Source organism: Raphanus sativus, chromosome 9, assembly GCF_000801105.2.
Source record: "Raphanus sativus cultivar WK10039 chromosome 9, ASM80110v3, whole genome shotgun sequence".
NCBI lineage: Eukaryota > Viridiplantae > Streptophyta > Magnoliopsida > Brassicales > Brassicaceae > Raphanus > Raphanus sativus.
Window position 1 is genome coordinate 236,734 of NC_079519.1, and position 14,470 is coordinate 251,203.

General features: G+C 38.2%; 2 protein-coding genes across 2 annotated transcripts; both read left to right on the forward strand.

The window, feature by feature from the left end:
• Positions 1 to 2,704: 2,704 nt before the first annotated feature.
• Positions 2,705 to 6,095, forward strand: LOC108827738 (nitrate reductase [NADH], clone PBNBR1405). Its single transcript, XM_018601217.2, has 4 exons — positions 2,705 to 3,800; positions 3,906 to 4,046; positions 4,131 to 4,363; positions 4,699 to 6,095. The coding sequence occupies exons 1-4, from the start codon at positions 2,759 to 2,761 to the stop codon at positions 6,022 to 6,024; spliced, it is 2,742 nt and encodes a 913-aa protein (XP_018456719.1). The 5' UTR covers positions 2,705 to 2,758; the 3' UTR covers positions 6,025 to 6,095.
• Positions 6,096 to 9,205: 3,110 nt separating this feature from the next.
• On the forward strand, positions 9,206 to 10,223 carry LOC130499752 (sulfhydryl oxidase 1-like). Its single transcript, XM_056994121.1, has 4 exons — positions 9,206 to 9,448; positions 9,644 to 9,715; positions 9,807 to 9,988; positions 10,145 to 10,223. Exons 1-4 carry the CDS (start codon positions 9,206 to 9,208, stop codon positions 10,221 to 10,223), a joined length of 576 nt encoding a protein of 191 aa, XP_056850101.1.
• Positions 10,224 to 14,470: the final 4,247 nt, after the last annotated feature.

A 14,470-nucleotide genomic window follows, 5' to 3' on the forward strand; every position in this document is an offset into this window, starting at 1 on the left:
GCATATTGCAAATAAGCTATTTTGTTGTGGTGACACGTTAATATATAAAAAGAACATTAGTAGTTAGATTGTTAATTCAGATATCTTCAGATTATGATTTTGGTTGTATCCACGATTGACCTTGTATTAAAGACTTAACATCCAGATAAATTAATATAAGTTTGTTGCTTTTTCTTATTATATCTAAATATGTTATTGGTTAGATGGTTTGTAAGTTAAACAGAACATTGTTTTGCAAGTCAATAATGACTGACAAAGAAATATAAAGCTTAGCATTGTAATGCAATACTGAGACATTTTTGTAGCGCTTCAAGGGAAGGTTTATCTTGCCCGTTAGTACTCGAGTATTGTTTGCATTCAAATTATAAATATTGAAATAATACTTATATGTTCATTCCCTTTAGGTGCTGTGTTTTATGTTTACCACATGTCCTACTACTTTCCCAAATTAGGGTTTCTTTGACTTTTCCAAGTGCAAAACTGAATAAATAATGTAAACATATTATTCATGCAATCCGTAAGTGTTTTGCCTTAGTTGCCAAAAACGATTTTCTTTTATTAATTAAATTACATTCATCGGTCCTTTATCAAAATTCAAAATGTTTAAGAAAAGTTCCAACACATATAAAGGATTTTCAGCCATTTAGATTAGTTTAGTTTTGTCATTCAATCGAAGAAAACTATTGATCAACACTAACATTTTTAACCTATCACAATTTGTTTTTTTTTTTTTTTTGTCATCTGATGTTTAATATTGAACATAACTTAACAACCCTAGCAAGGGAGATTACAAACCTGACCATAAAATCTAAGCTGACGATTAGAAACTATATACTAATCTCAGAAACACAAGCTGGCGGCTAAAAGAAATTTACCCCAGAGCCAAAACGATCACAAACATAAGTTTAACTACCTTCGATAGGAATCAAAACCGATCAAGAAGAAATAAAATCAGATGTTAGTGTAGAGTTAACCGTTGCTGTGTGTTGAGCCCTAAACGCACTTCTGGTCCATCACCTTTCAAAATCTAACAACCTATTGAACTTTGAAAGGGAGCATCACTCGCTTTCAAAACGCCACCCCTCCCCTGCCAACTCTCGAACCAGCTATGACTTGCCACTGGACTCTGAAATCGGCTCACCACGCGGCTTCAACGTTTCACCGCTTCACCACTCCACTGCCTCTCTAGATCCAGCTAAAACTCGCCACTGGACTCTGTAACAGGCTCACTGTACCTTCTCCACGCTTCCACTTTATTGATTCCCTCCAGATCTAACTGAGACTAACCATTAGACTCTGGACAGGTTTGCCACGCGCTTCTACGCGCCTCGACATGACTGCAAAAGCAAAACAATCGGACCCTAGTACGAAAGAACTCAACACAGCCGGTCACTATAAACCAACCACCATATATCACAGATCTGATTAGATTTGTTTCTATGGTGTCCGATTTGAAACCCCCCGCTTCAATCCGACAAACTGAAGCTTATGACCAAATTTGAATCCATTATTAGGCTAACACAGAAGAGATAAACAAGAAATAAAAGAGGTTCACCTTCTCACGGTAGCAGCGGCAAGCCGCCGCCGGCCGGAGAAGATGGATAGAAGACGACGACTTTTTTTTTTTCCTTTCTCTCTCAACTTTTTTTTTCCTTCCACTGAGGCAATTCATCACAATTTGTTTATAGCTCCGAAACATAAATCTCTAGAAAAATAAGTAAAAGTCGGTGTTTTTTTTATCAACAACCCAAGTAAGTGTGGATCAATTTATAGCCGGAGTCGAGTTGTTCCAAAAACCTCTCGCTCCGATCAGTCTGATCTTCATGGATAAAGATAATTCTTCTATTCTTTGCCCCCTTTGGCAAGAAAATCTACATGAATTTTTTTTGATCTAGGGATATGATTGATGGTAAAGCCTGTGAAACCGTCCTGTACAAGTTAGAAAGAGACTAAATCGGACTAAAAGCCGGTCAGTCAGTGTTAAACGATGCATTTTGTTGATTTTAATTAAGATATTAGATAATAATAATATCTAGCTAGCCAAGTACTTATTATCATCAAGACCAGTAAACATTTCGGACACTTCTCCAAAGAAATGAAATGGCTAGTCCTACTATATGCAGTGTCCTAGTGTAACATAACTTTACATTTCGGATTACTTAACTTTAATAGCTTCTAATTTGCAATTTAACCTACTCATTTGTCTGTTATCTACAATCAATTCTTTAAGAAAAAATTGGCTTGTATTATTTCTATGTCATGCTTATTGCTTTTGCGATAACTGATAAATGCAACATTGCTGTATAATTTGGTACTTCCACAAAAACCAACAAAACATATGTAATGAAAAATAACAATTTCAATAAGTAATGACGAGTTATACAGTTATACATATTTTTAAAACAAAACCGAAAGCGCATCTGGTGTAGTGGTATCATAGTACCCTCCCACGGTACTAAGCAAGGTTTGATTCCCTGGATGAGCAGTTACCTTTAAATTTTCCGTCACAAAATGAAACTAATAAAAGAATTATAACCTTCCCATCTTAAAGGCCGAAGCATAGGATCTTGGTAGACGGCCCACATACTCAGACACCACACAAACTCACATTTGTCAATTTCCCAACACTCTTTTATTTTCCATTTAATATTTTATTTATTAATCTCTGCAAAGCCCCCTATATATACGACCCCCATCACTCCATACACAGAAACCAAAAATAAATCAAAAACCAAAAGAGATAAAAAATAGCTCCTCCATGGCAACCTCGGTCGATAACCGCCACTATCCCCGCCTCAGCTCCGCCCTAAACGGTGGCGTTGTCCACTCCTTCAAACCTCCTCTCGTTCCTCCTCCTCCCTCACTCGACCGTGACCAAGAAGATGACCAGACCGTTGTCAACGTCCCGACCGAAAAATCAGCCGACAAAACCGCCGACAGTTATGACTCCAGCGACGACGAGGACGAGAGCCACAACCGCTACGTCTCCTACTACAAGGAGATGGTCCTCAAATCCAACTCCGATCTTGAGCCGTCCGTTCTCGACCTCCGCGACGAGTCAACGGCCGACAACTGGGTCCACCGTAACTCCTCTATGGTGCGTCTCACTGGAAAACACCCCTTCAACGCCGAGGCTCCCCTCCCTCGCCTCATGCACCACGGCTTCATCACCCCCGTCCCTCTCCACTACGTCCGCAACCACGGCGGCGTCCCCAAAGCCGAGTGGTCTGACTGGTCCGTGGAGGTCACGGGCCTCGTCAAGAAGCCCACAAGGCTCACCATGGAGCAGCTCCTCAACGAGTTCCCCAGCCGCGAGTTCCCGGTGACACTCGTCTGCGCCGGGAACCGCCGGAAAGAGCAGAACATGGTGAAGCAGTCCATCGGGTTCAACTGGGGATCCGCTGGGGTGTCCACCTCCCTGTGGAGAGGTGTCGCTCTGAGCGACGTCCTCCGCCGGTGCGGCGTCTACAGCAAGAGAGGCGGCGCTCTCAACGTCTGCTTTGAAGGCGCGGAGGATCTTCCCGGAGGCGGTGGGTCTAAGTACGGGACGAGCATCAAGAAGGAGATGGCCATGGACCCCGCGAGAGACATTATACTGGCGTACATGCAGAACGGCGAGCTTCTCACGCCGGATCACGGGTACCCGGTTCGGATCATCATACCCGGTTTCATCGGCGGGCGGATGGTTAAGTGGCTGAAGAGAATCATCGTCACCCCTCAAGAATCTGATAATTACTACCACTACAAAGACAACAGAGTCCTCCCTTCCTACGTGGATGCTGAGCTGGCAAATGAAGAATGTAAAATTTATATTTACCTTTTTACCGTTTTTTTCTTACAAGAAGTGAAAATGGTAATAATAATACTAATGTTCATGTCTTGTGCTGTGTTGTGTTGTGTTGCAGCTTGGTGGTACAGGCCGGAGTATATAATCAACGAGCTTAATATAAACTCGGTGATAACGACACCTGGTCACGAGGAGATTTTGCCCATTAATGCATTCACGACTCAGAAGCCTTACACGTTAAAAGGCTATGCTTACTCTGGTAATTAAAAGTTTTATTTACCTCTAATTATAAGTACTGGTTAATTTAAGATTCAGAATAAAAAAAAAAATTAAAACAAAACAGGAGGAGGGAAGAAGGTAACGAGAGTAGAGGTGACTCTAGACGGTGGAGAGACGTGGAGTGTGTGTGAGCTTGACCACCAAGAGAAGCCAAACAAGTATGGCAAGTTCTGGTGCTGGTGTTTCTGGTCACTAGACGTTGAGGTTCTTGATCTGCTTAGTGCTAAAGAGATAGCTGTTCGAGCCTGGGACGAGTCTTTGAACACCCAGCCTGAAAAACTCATCTGGAACCTCATGGTAAACCACTCTTTTCTCTCTTGATATTTTTATTAGTTTATTCTTTTGTGTGATTTGATTAATTAAAAATTATAATTAAAATAATTTCCTACAACGCTGGAACTACTGTGCTATGGTTGAAAGCTATGGTTCATGACTTTCTTAACGTGTTACCTACCATCTTTAGTTGTCTATTTTAGACAGTTCATTTAGTGATTAATTATTACTATTGATTTATTTCCCTACATGAAGGAAATTACATAAGAATAGACAATTTAAATATATAAACTTAGACAAGTCTTGATGATGTGATGTTTGACTAAATCAATAGTGACATTGACTTTGTGTTGAAACAGGGGATGATGAACAACTGCTGGTTCAGGATCAAAACCAACGTGTGCAAGCCTCACAGAGGAGAGATAGGGATTGTCTTCGAACACCCAACCCGACCCGGAAACCAGTCGGGTGGGTGGATGGCAAAGGAACGTCAGATCGAGAAATCCTCCGAGTCAAACCCTACTTTGAAAAAATCAGTTTCAACACCTTTCATGAACACTGCCTCAAAGATGTTCTCAATGTCCGAAGTCAGAAAACACAACTCAGCCGAATCTGCATGGATCATAGTCCACGGTCACATCTACGACTGCACGCGTTTCTTGAAAGACCACCCTGGTGGCTCGGACTCTATCCTCATCAACGCTGGCACTGATTGCACCGAAGAGTTTGAAGCTATTCATTCAGACAAAGCCAAGAAGCTTCTTGAAGATTATCGTATCGGTGAGCTTATCACAACGGGGTACGACTCTTCACCGAACGTCTCGGTCCATGGTGGCTCGAGTGTAATGTCTCTGTTAGCTCCAATCAGAGAGCTAGCTCCTGCTAAGAACATAGCCTTGGTCAACCCACGGGAGAAAGTCCCGGTCAAACTCATCGAGAAGACTTCGATCTCTCACGACGTGCGTAGATTCAGATTCGCGTTACCATCTGAAGATCAGCAGCTTGGTCTACCCGTCGGGAAGCACATCTTCCTCTGCGCCACCATAAACGACAAGCTCTGTCTTAGAGCCTATACTCCGACCAGCGCGGTCGACGCGGTTGGATATATCGACCTAGTCATCAAGGTTTACTTCAAGAACGTCCATCCGAGATTCCCCAACGGAGGGCTCATGTCGCAGCACCTAGACTCGTTACCGATAGGTGCGGTCCTAGACATCAAAGGTCCGTTAGGACATATTGAGTACAAAGGCAAAGGCAACTTCATGGTCAACGGTAAACCAAAGTTTGCCAAGAAACTAGCCATGCTTGCTGGAGGAACCGGTATAACTCCAATCTACCAAATCATTCAATCGATACTAAGTGACCCGGAGGACGAAACCGAGATGTTTGTGGTTTATGCAAACCGAACCGAGGATGATATTCTTGTGAGAGAAGAGCTAGAAGGATGGGCTAGTAAGTTTGAGGACAGGCTAAAGATTTGGTACGTTGTTGAAATTGCAAAAGAAGGTTGGGAGTACAGCACAGGGTTTATCACCGAAGCTGTGCTTAGAGAACATGTCCCTGACGGTTTAGAAGGTGACTCTCTGGCCTTGGCGTGTGGACCACCGCCTATGATTCAGTTTGCGTTGCAGCCTAATCTCGAGAAGATGGGTTACAATGTGAAGGAAGATCTCTTGATCTTCTAAGAATTTGTTCAAGATTTATATATATTTGTATTGAAACTTGAAAGTTAATAACAAATTAAAGCTTATGTAAATACATGGTTCATTATCATGTGTGCTTTTGTTAGAGTTTTTATTCCAGATTTATAGTGTATAAACTATTTTTATGGTTTTTTGTTGTTGATGATGATGAAAGCATGTAGCTAGATACTTTTTGTGACTTAATTTTGTCTTCGAATTGAGTTATCATATGCTTAATGTGTCATCTAATTAGTTCACTTCACATCAAGTGCTAGTCATTATAACACGCTTAATAAAATGTTTTGTCTTGCAATGCTCTGGTTCCAAATTAGTAACCACTTGCTGTTGTGTTGCTTCCAGTTGTCAGTGACAAGAAAAAGACACAAGACATGTTTGAACGAATATGCAACAGTCTTGTATCCGATACAAAATAGCTAGATAAAAAGAGTTCCGGTTCGGCCCCACGAGATTCGTGGTTCATATGCATTTTACACTGATACCACGAGAATAAAGTGATAATGGATGGAAGTAATAAAAGATTTTCTATTTTCCAAAAAAGTAATAAAAGATTTTCATATTAATACGTCATGAATGACGACTTCTTCAGTGATTATCATAAAACAATCGTTCTGAAATTGAACATTTTCTTGGTATCAAAATTTAATTTGAACTACACAGAAGGATTATGGTTTAGTTAAAGCTAATTAGTTATTATTTTTAAATTCAGCATATACAGATTGATGGTCTAAAGCTTTCCTCATTAATAGTTAGCATGCATGCTTTTCTTTAACTATGTATTGGCCTAATTTATTCATATCGTTTAATAGTTTGTTATTTTAAACTCAGAGAATATAAACGAATCGATCTTTTTTTTCAAGGCGTTAAACGCATCGATCTCGTACACTACATTCTAAATGCATGCATCTCTCGCTTAAATTGTGAACGTACATCTCTAAATTCAAAAAATTCTATAGAAAATTCAGCATAGGGACATGCATGGGGGCACCGGGCACGTAGTTACTTTTAGACCATAAAATATTCAAATTAATATAGAAGGAAACTTCCTAATTTTCTCTCAAAAAACTTCCTAAATAAAGATAAATAAAATAAAAAGGAAATAAAATCAAATTAAAGAAAAAACAAAAAAAACAAAGAAGGTATAGGCAAAAGAAAACGTATAGCCGCGACCCGTAACAAAGGACGTCCTGACCACTGCGGAGACGGCGAGACGCTGACTAAATTTTTTTAATCTTTTGTTTTCCTAAAGAACGTTGTTTCGTGCTCACAAGGGTCAAGTGTCAACCATATCAGGATATAAAACACCCTCTTGTAGTTTGTCTTTATTCTTGATTTAATCTAAGTTTGTAATTAGTTCTAAATTATATATGCATGTGACTCTACTTACCTTGGGTCCCTTGTGAACATGACGTCTGAAATCTGAAGAGCTAGTTGTTATCCCTGTAACTAATTCTTTCTTAAACATTGTTCAGTGCTAAGTATTGGAATTTGACAGTCTTGTATACAATATGGCCTCTGCACCTACCTAAAACAATTGATAAATACTTTAAAGATGTACCGTATACGTAACCATTAAACGTATATAGTATATTATTCCAGATCCATATATTTAGATATATAGAGTCCTTTTCTTTGGGTTGTGTAGTCTTTTCGATCCAATTGAGAAAAAAGCAAACTGAATTTAGAAACCCTTGTTATAACTCATGACCACTTTACAAAATTACACTAAAGTCATCATTTGTCTGGTTGATATTGTTTTGTCATCCACAAAGATGTCCTTTTTTTCTTTCACAAAGATGTCCTTTGATTTCAAGTGAGGCCACAATCTTATTTTCGATGGGTTCCGAAGATTGCTAGTTAAGCACAAGTGGCCACAATCTTATCTTGTCTTGTTGAGACCACCTCCTTTTATGAGCTATTCACCCGACCCATTACCCATAACGTCAATAATCCACATTTTTCATGCAATAAGTGTTCTTGTTTTCTTCTAACATACTGTTTTTGATTAACACACACTGTTTACGAATATCATACCAGACCCCCTATAGCAATGGTTTGTTGCTCATCCTACACAGCTTATGTAATATGTTCATCAGTTCATGGACTGAACTAAAACGGTCAGACTAATAGTGGCCAAAACAATTTCTTCCATGATTAAAAACTAATATTTTCTTAATAATATTATTAATTATAAACCAATCTGAACCAAAAATCCATTATCGATTACAAATTTCATTTAGACAAAAGTTTCCGGTTCTATTCATCCTTGAAAAATTTATTTTACACAAATTTAACACGCATTGTCCACTTGTAAGATATGAAATCCCTAGAATTGATCTTGATTCGTAGTCGGAGTAGCTATTTTCAGTAACAAAAAACATTATTTCTAATTTACTTTTATTTGTTTATTTAATGGAATTATTATGATATTCATTTTAATATAAATATAATGTTTAACTCATTAGAGATAATTACCGGAAAAAAAAACTAAAATGCTAGCTATTGTTAGTTACATTTGTGATAAAATAGCATGTGGAGTCATTGCAATTGGTCCGCAAGCTCGATGATTTTGAATCTTAATTTTGTCGTTTTATGAAAAATTTAGGAGTATATATTTTTCACTACTTTATTACTACCAATTAACCGGATGATTAATTCTCAAAGCCGCCCCTTATTAAGAGTCATACGTAAGGATGACCAGGGTCATCAAGGTGTCCTATATTCAAACCATTACTCCACTAATTGCTAGTTAGTCAGATTAATTTGTTTATGCGATAAAGTATTAATGGTGCTACTGACTACTGTATGGATTAAGTAGCTCTCAGCCAAGAGGCAAAAGATGATCTATTTGTATTATTCAAAGATCTATGGGCTTCCAAAAGCATTGGGAATGGCTTCAACCACGTTGGGAAATATATTAACTAAGATCATCATTATCGGCGCCCTTAGAGCTGGCCCTTAACAATTATTGGGTCGAAAATAAATGAAAAATCAGTAAGGACTTTGCAAACGGGCCTAAACTAAGGTTTTTTTTGTTCGAACCTTAAGGCAACGTGGCAGGACGGGATAGGGAGAAGAAACCAAAGTTGGGAGAAGAAATCGAAGTCGTTTGTCGGTCTGTTCTTCTCTCTTCTCCAAAACCCAATACACTCTACTGGATTTGATGATGTCTTTGATACACCTGTTCCTCTTGTTCGTGGGTTTTGTGAGCGTTGAAGCTGCTGCGGCGTCGTTTTCACCTGGATCGCGCTCGATTCTACGTGACATCGGCAATGTCATCGACGATGAGAAAGATAACGCCATCGAATTGAACGCTACCAACTTTGATTCAGTCTTCCAAGACACCCCCGCCAAATACGCCGTTTTGGAGTTCTTCGCTCACTGGTCAGTTCTCCTGATCTTTTTCTTTGTCTGAACAATCAAAGTTTCAATTTTACTGGAGAGATGTTCGTCAATTTTAAATTTTTTTACGTTTGCCAATCCCCCTGAGATTTATCCAGAAAGAACTTAAAACTTTTTTTTACCAATTGAAATTCTGAAAAGCTTTGTTTTGTGCCGTACTAACATTTGTTCTGTCTGTGGCTAAATTGATGATGGATTCAAGGTGGCAAGGCTCTTCAATGGACCAGACGCTGCACATCCTGGCCTCGTTTTAATGGCTCGAGTTGATTGTGCAGTAAAGATTTTTACTTGCGCCATCTTCCTTGCTTTCTTTTTTTATTGGGACAACATGTAATGTATGAAGAACTTATTTTTTGGCAGCGCAGATGAATGCGAAGCTCTGTGACAAGTTCTGCATTAGTCATTATCCAATGCTCTTTTGGACCCCTCCCAGAAAGTTCGTTGGTGGCAGCTGGGGACCTAAACAAGACAAAAGTGAGATCATCGTGATGGATAATTGGCACACTTCTGATCTTTTGTTGAGCTGGATTAACAAGCAGTTAAGCAGGTAAGCATCCATTGAAAGCTTTTTTACTTTTATACCAAAGTCATATCTACTGTCCTTGAATTTCTCTTCTATGTTGGATAATATGAAAATCCCTCTGAACATTCGTTTACATTGCACTCAAAGTCTTTCTTTTTTGTTCTGTTCAATGTTGTGCAGTTCTTATGGATTGGATGATCAGAAATTTGGAAACGAGCATCTCCTGCCAAGTATATCTGACCACGAACATGTCTCTTAGAATTTGTAAGTCCTACCAATAATCAACATTTTTACAATTGCCCTTAACAAAGTCCCTTAACACAAAAATTATAATAAAATATGTTTAAGGGCCCAAAATAAAGGGACACCTATTATGATGCTCTAAGAGCATCCATATCCCTAGGACTAATTTGGAGGCCCTTAGAGTATTTTAGTATTATAGTTAGGTTAAGGGACATAGGTTAAGGGTGATATTAAAAATTAAGATTATTGGAGGGACTTGCAAATGTCCCTTAAGTTTTATTTTTAAAGTAATAAAAAAAGAGTAGAGATTGAAAAAACATGAAACATTAATTTTTAATGGAGATACAAATTACAAAAAGGAAAAACAAATCACAAAGTTGAAATACAAATTACAAAAATAAAAACAAATTACAAAAATGAAAAACAAATTACAAAATGGTAAAACAAATTACAAACATTTTTTTTGAAATCATGGAAGATGTCCAAATTTTTGCCAAATATGTTCGATCAAATCTTCTTTTAAATTTAGATGAATATTTGGATTCCGAACTTCTTTGCGAAGAGCAATTCTGCTGCCGTGTTTTGTGGTTTTTTTAATCACAAAAGTTTGATCGCCATCTTCAAATTCCTCGAGAGTGTTTGAATCCCGTTCATCTTCGACAATCATATTATGGAGAATGATACAAGCTCTCATAATATTTCCTATTTTGCTTTTATCCCATAATTTAGATGGATTTTTAACAATGGCGAACCTAGATTGGAGGACTCCAAAGGCACGCTCAACATCTTTTCGAACGGATTCTTGGGTTGTAGCAAATTTTGAATGTTTTGGAGTCTGTGGTAGTCGGATTGATTGAATAAAAGTCGCCCACTTTGGATAAATACCATCCGTCAGATAGTAAGCCAAATTGTACTCTCTTCCGTTGACATAGAAATTAACTTCGGGAGCTTCTCCGTTAATTATATCATCAAAAACAGGTGATCTATCAAGAATATTGAGATCGTTCATAGTACCTGGAGCTCCAAAAAATGAGTGCCATATCCAAAGGTCATACGAAGCAACCGCCTCCAACACAATTGTTGGTTTTCCGGATCCTCGAGAATACATCCCTTTCCAAGCGGTGGGGCAGTTCTTCCACTCCCAATGCATACAGTCAATGCTTCCAATCATCCCGGGAAATCCACGTTCTTCACCCTTTAGCAGTAGTCTTTGTAGATCCTCCGGTGTGGGACGTCTTAGGTATTGATCGCCAAATAAGTCGATTATCCCGGCTGTGAAATTGTGCAAACAGTGTTGAGCCGTTGTTTCAGCAAGTCGTACATACTCGTCAACTGCATCAGAGGCACTACCATAGGCCAATTGACGAATTGCTGCAGTACATTTTTGGAGCGGAGTTAGACTCGACCGTCCGAGGGCATCTTCAGTTAGACGAAAATATTCAACTTCTGTAGAGAGACGATGCACAATTCTCAAGAACAAGCGCTTGTTCATTCGGAACCGTCGGCGGAATAAATTGTGCGGATATGTTGGAGTGTCCTTGAAATAATCATTCCAGAGTTTTTTGTGTCCTTCTTCCCGGTTTCTCTCAATATAGATACGTTTTTTCCTCTCTTTTGGTTCTGGAAGCTCTTCATAAAGATCATCAAAAACAGAATCAAAATCATCCTCCTCATGATTGATGTGATAATGATAGTGAGAAGATGATGCCATGAAGCAATTCTGGATATTTAAAAAAAGAAGGCTGAATAATGTTAAGTTAAGAGAAGAGGAATACGTTGGATGTTTGAAATGAGAGAACAAGGATGTTACTTATTATATAGATAAGGAACATGTGAATTTGGTGAGATCATGTGACTTATTGGTAGAACTAAAAAAACATGTGTCTTTGGTGGGATGTCACTTATTGGTAGGAAGAAACTAAACTTGTGATTTGTTGGTAGAAAGGAAAAAAACATGTGAATTTGGTGAGATCATGTGACTTATTGGTACAAACTGAATATAGAAATAAATGCAAGAGTACAAATTACAAATTCAAGAGTACAAATACAAGAGTACAGATTACAAAGTCAAGAATACAAATTACAAATTACATGGCACAAAAGTCACATGATCCGAGACATGTTAGGAAAACAAATTACATGTCACAAAAGTCCAGTACATCCGTTACATCCTATTACAACCTATTACAAAGCATCAAGACTACAATTAGACCACCATGGCTACCACAACCACAACAAGAAGCATGGCTATTACAAAGCACTGAAACCCATACTTCTCTAGGCTACTCAACCTCTGCTCTGATTTATCAGAAAGAAAAGAGATGAGAGATGTGAGAAAGTGGGTGTGTGTGTGTGTGTCTATTTAACCGAAGTGAGTTGGTGTTTACTACGCGGAAGTGAAGAGATATCAACCCACATAAATGACTAACCATTACCAAGAACTGTCTAATCTGAAGTAATTACACAACTTAAAGCTATCAACCACCACCTAAAGCTATCCACCACGACTTTAAGCTAACAATAACATTGATATACTAAAGCTAACAATAACATTAATAACATTCAATCTGACTACAATGTAACTACAAGGAGTAACCATGACTTAAACCTATCAACCAACAATACACCAAGACTTAAAGCTATCAACCAACAATACAATGATTCAATATATACTAAACAATGATTCAATATGATTCAATATGAAACGCAAGATATATACCACCATATCAAACTATACGAGCATATCAAACAAAGAATCATATAATCTATAGTCTCTAGTCGGCTATATCAAACAAAGAATCATATAATCTATAGTCGGTAATATCAATACGAGCATATCAAACAAAGAATCATATAATCAAATCAAAATATGAACAAACTATAACACTATAACACAACCCTATCAAGCCACAAATCAAATCGAATTACTAGAGGACCAATATCAAAATATGATCAAACTATAACACAACCCTATCAAGCAAAGAATCATTACTGTTTTAGCACAAATCCTATCAGATTTTAATACCATATAAAGCAAATCAAAGGACGTGAAACACATACCTTGAGCTTTGGATTTGGAACTGGAGATGGAGCACTCGATCGAGACGAGAACGAGGTCGAGAACGCCGAGACGAGAACGAAATGGAAGAGCCTCGCCGAGATGGAGTTGAGCTCGAGATCAGGAGGACGAGAGCGAGATGGAAAGGACGAGATCGATATCGAGATGGAGTCACCTTCTATCGCCACCGAACGAGATCGAGAGAGAAGAGAGAAGAAGACGCCGATTGAGTTTTCGAGAACCGAAGACTTCGTCGCTTCTTTGGTTTCATCTCCCTCTCCCGTGCTGCCACGTCGCGTAGAGGACGATGAAGAAAAGCCCTTAGATAAGGCACTTTCGCGTCGTCCCCTCCTATTTTTCATTTAACTTCGACCCATTTAATTAGAAGGGCCGGGCCTAAGGGCCGACGTTACTGATGCTCTAAGTCCTCATTGCCACAGCCATTGGAGTTATTTATGTTTCCAAGTGGGATAATCAATTAAAATTATCAGCGGGATTTATAAATCCTATTAAATGGAAAAATACTAGTAAAACATAATTCAGGCATATCAATATAGCTTTGACTTTATCTCTTTAGTATTAATATATGTGTCATATTTTCACACTATTTTTATACAGTGGAACAAACGACCCTCTTCTCTAGTATACTGTCAAACTAATTATATAACTTTCCAGTTGCCACATACATAAAATACAGTTGACATTGACACATTGCTGTAAACGAAAATGGGCACGATTTTGTTTATTTTGCTTACAATGACCAGTACTGAAAATTTTGAGATTATAAACAATATATATATTACATATTTGAAGACATATATACACATATATAACCTTTTCTGTAATTTGGGGATCATGCATACACCAATACTTCACTATGATGGCCCTGTTTATGTCACAAGCTCGTAATAATTGATAAAGCTAGACCCTAAACGTGTTATTAGTATTTGTCCAAGTTGTAATTTTGTCTTAATGCGAGACGTAACATATATTATGTACGCCTGGGCCAAGAGTTGATTCCGATCACAAACACAAAGTCTCTGCCAAACTTTTTTTTTGACTTTTATTCACCGTTTTAATAAAAAGTTATCTTTACAAATTTAAACTATTCTTACACTATTATTACCCGATTGCTTCTATCTGACAGGAACTTGAAAATATCTCTTAAAACGATAGAATGAGAACAGAAATGTACTAAATACCAC

Excerpts from the sequence above, each read along its gene's own strand:
- LOC130499752 (XM_056994121.1), top strand. The coding sequence starts at position 9,206 with ATGTCTTTGATACACCTGTTCCTCTTGTTCGTGGGTTTTGTGAGCGTT. Across the intron at positions 9,449-9,643 it reads TTCTCCTGATCTTTTTCTTT|GTGGCAAGGCTCTTCAATGG; the intron begins GTCTGAACAATC and ends GATGGATTCAAG. Across the intron at positions 9,989-10,144 it reads ATTAACAAGCAGTTAAGCAG|TTCTTATGGATTGGATGATC; the intron begins GTAAGCATCCAT and ends AATGTTGTGCAG.
- LOC108827738 (XM_018601217.2), top strand. The coding sequence starts at position 2,759 with ATGGCAACCTCGGTCGATAACCGCCACTATCCCCGCCTCAGCTCCGCC. Across the intron at positions 4,047-4,130 it reads AAAAGGCTATGCTTACTCTG|GAGGAGGGAAGAAGGTAACG; the intron begins GTAATTAAAAGT and ends AAAACAAAACAG. Across the intron at positions 4,364-4,698 it reads AACTCATCTGGAACCTCATG|GGGATGATGAACAACTGCTG; the intron begins GTAAACCACTCT and ends GTGTTGAAACAG.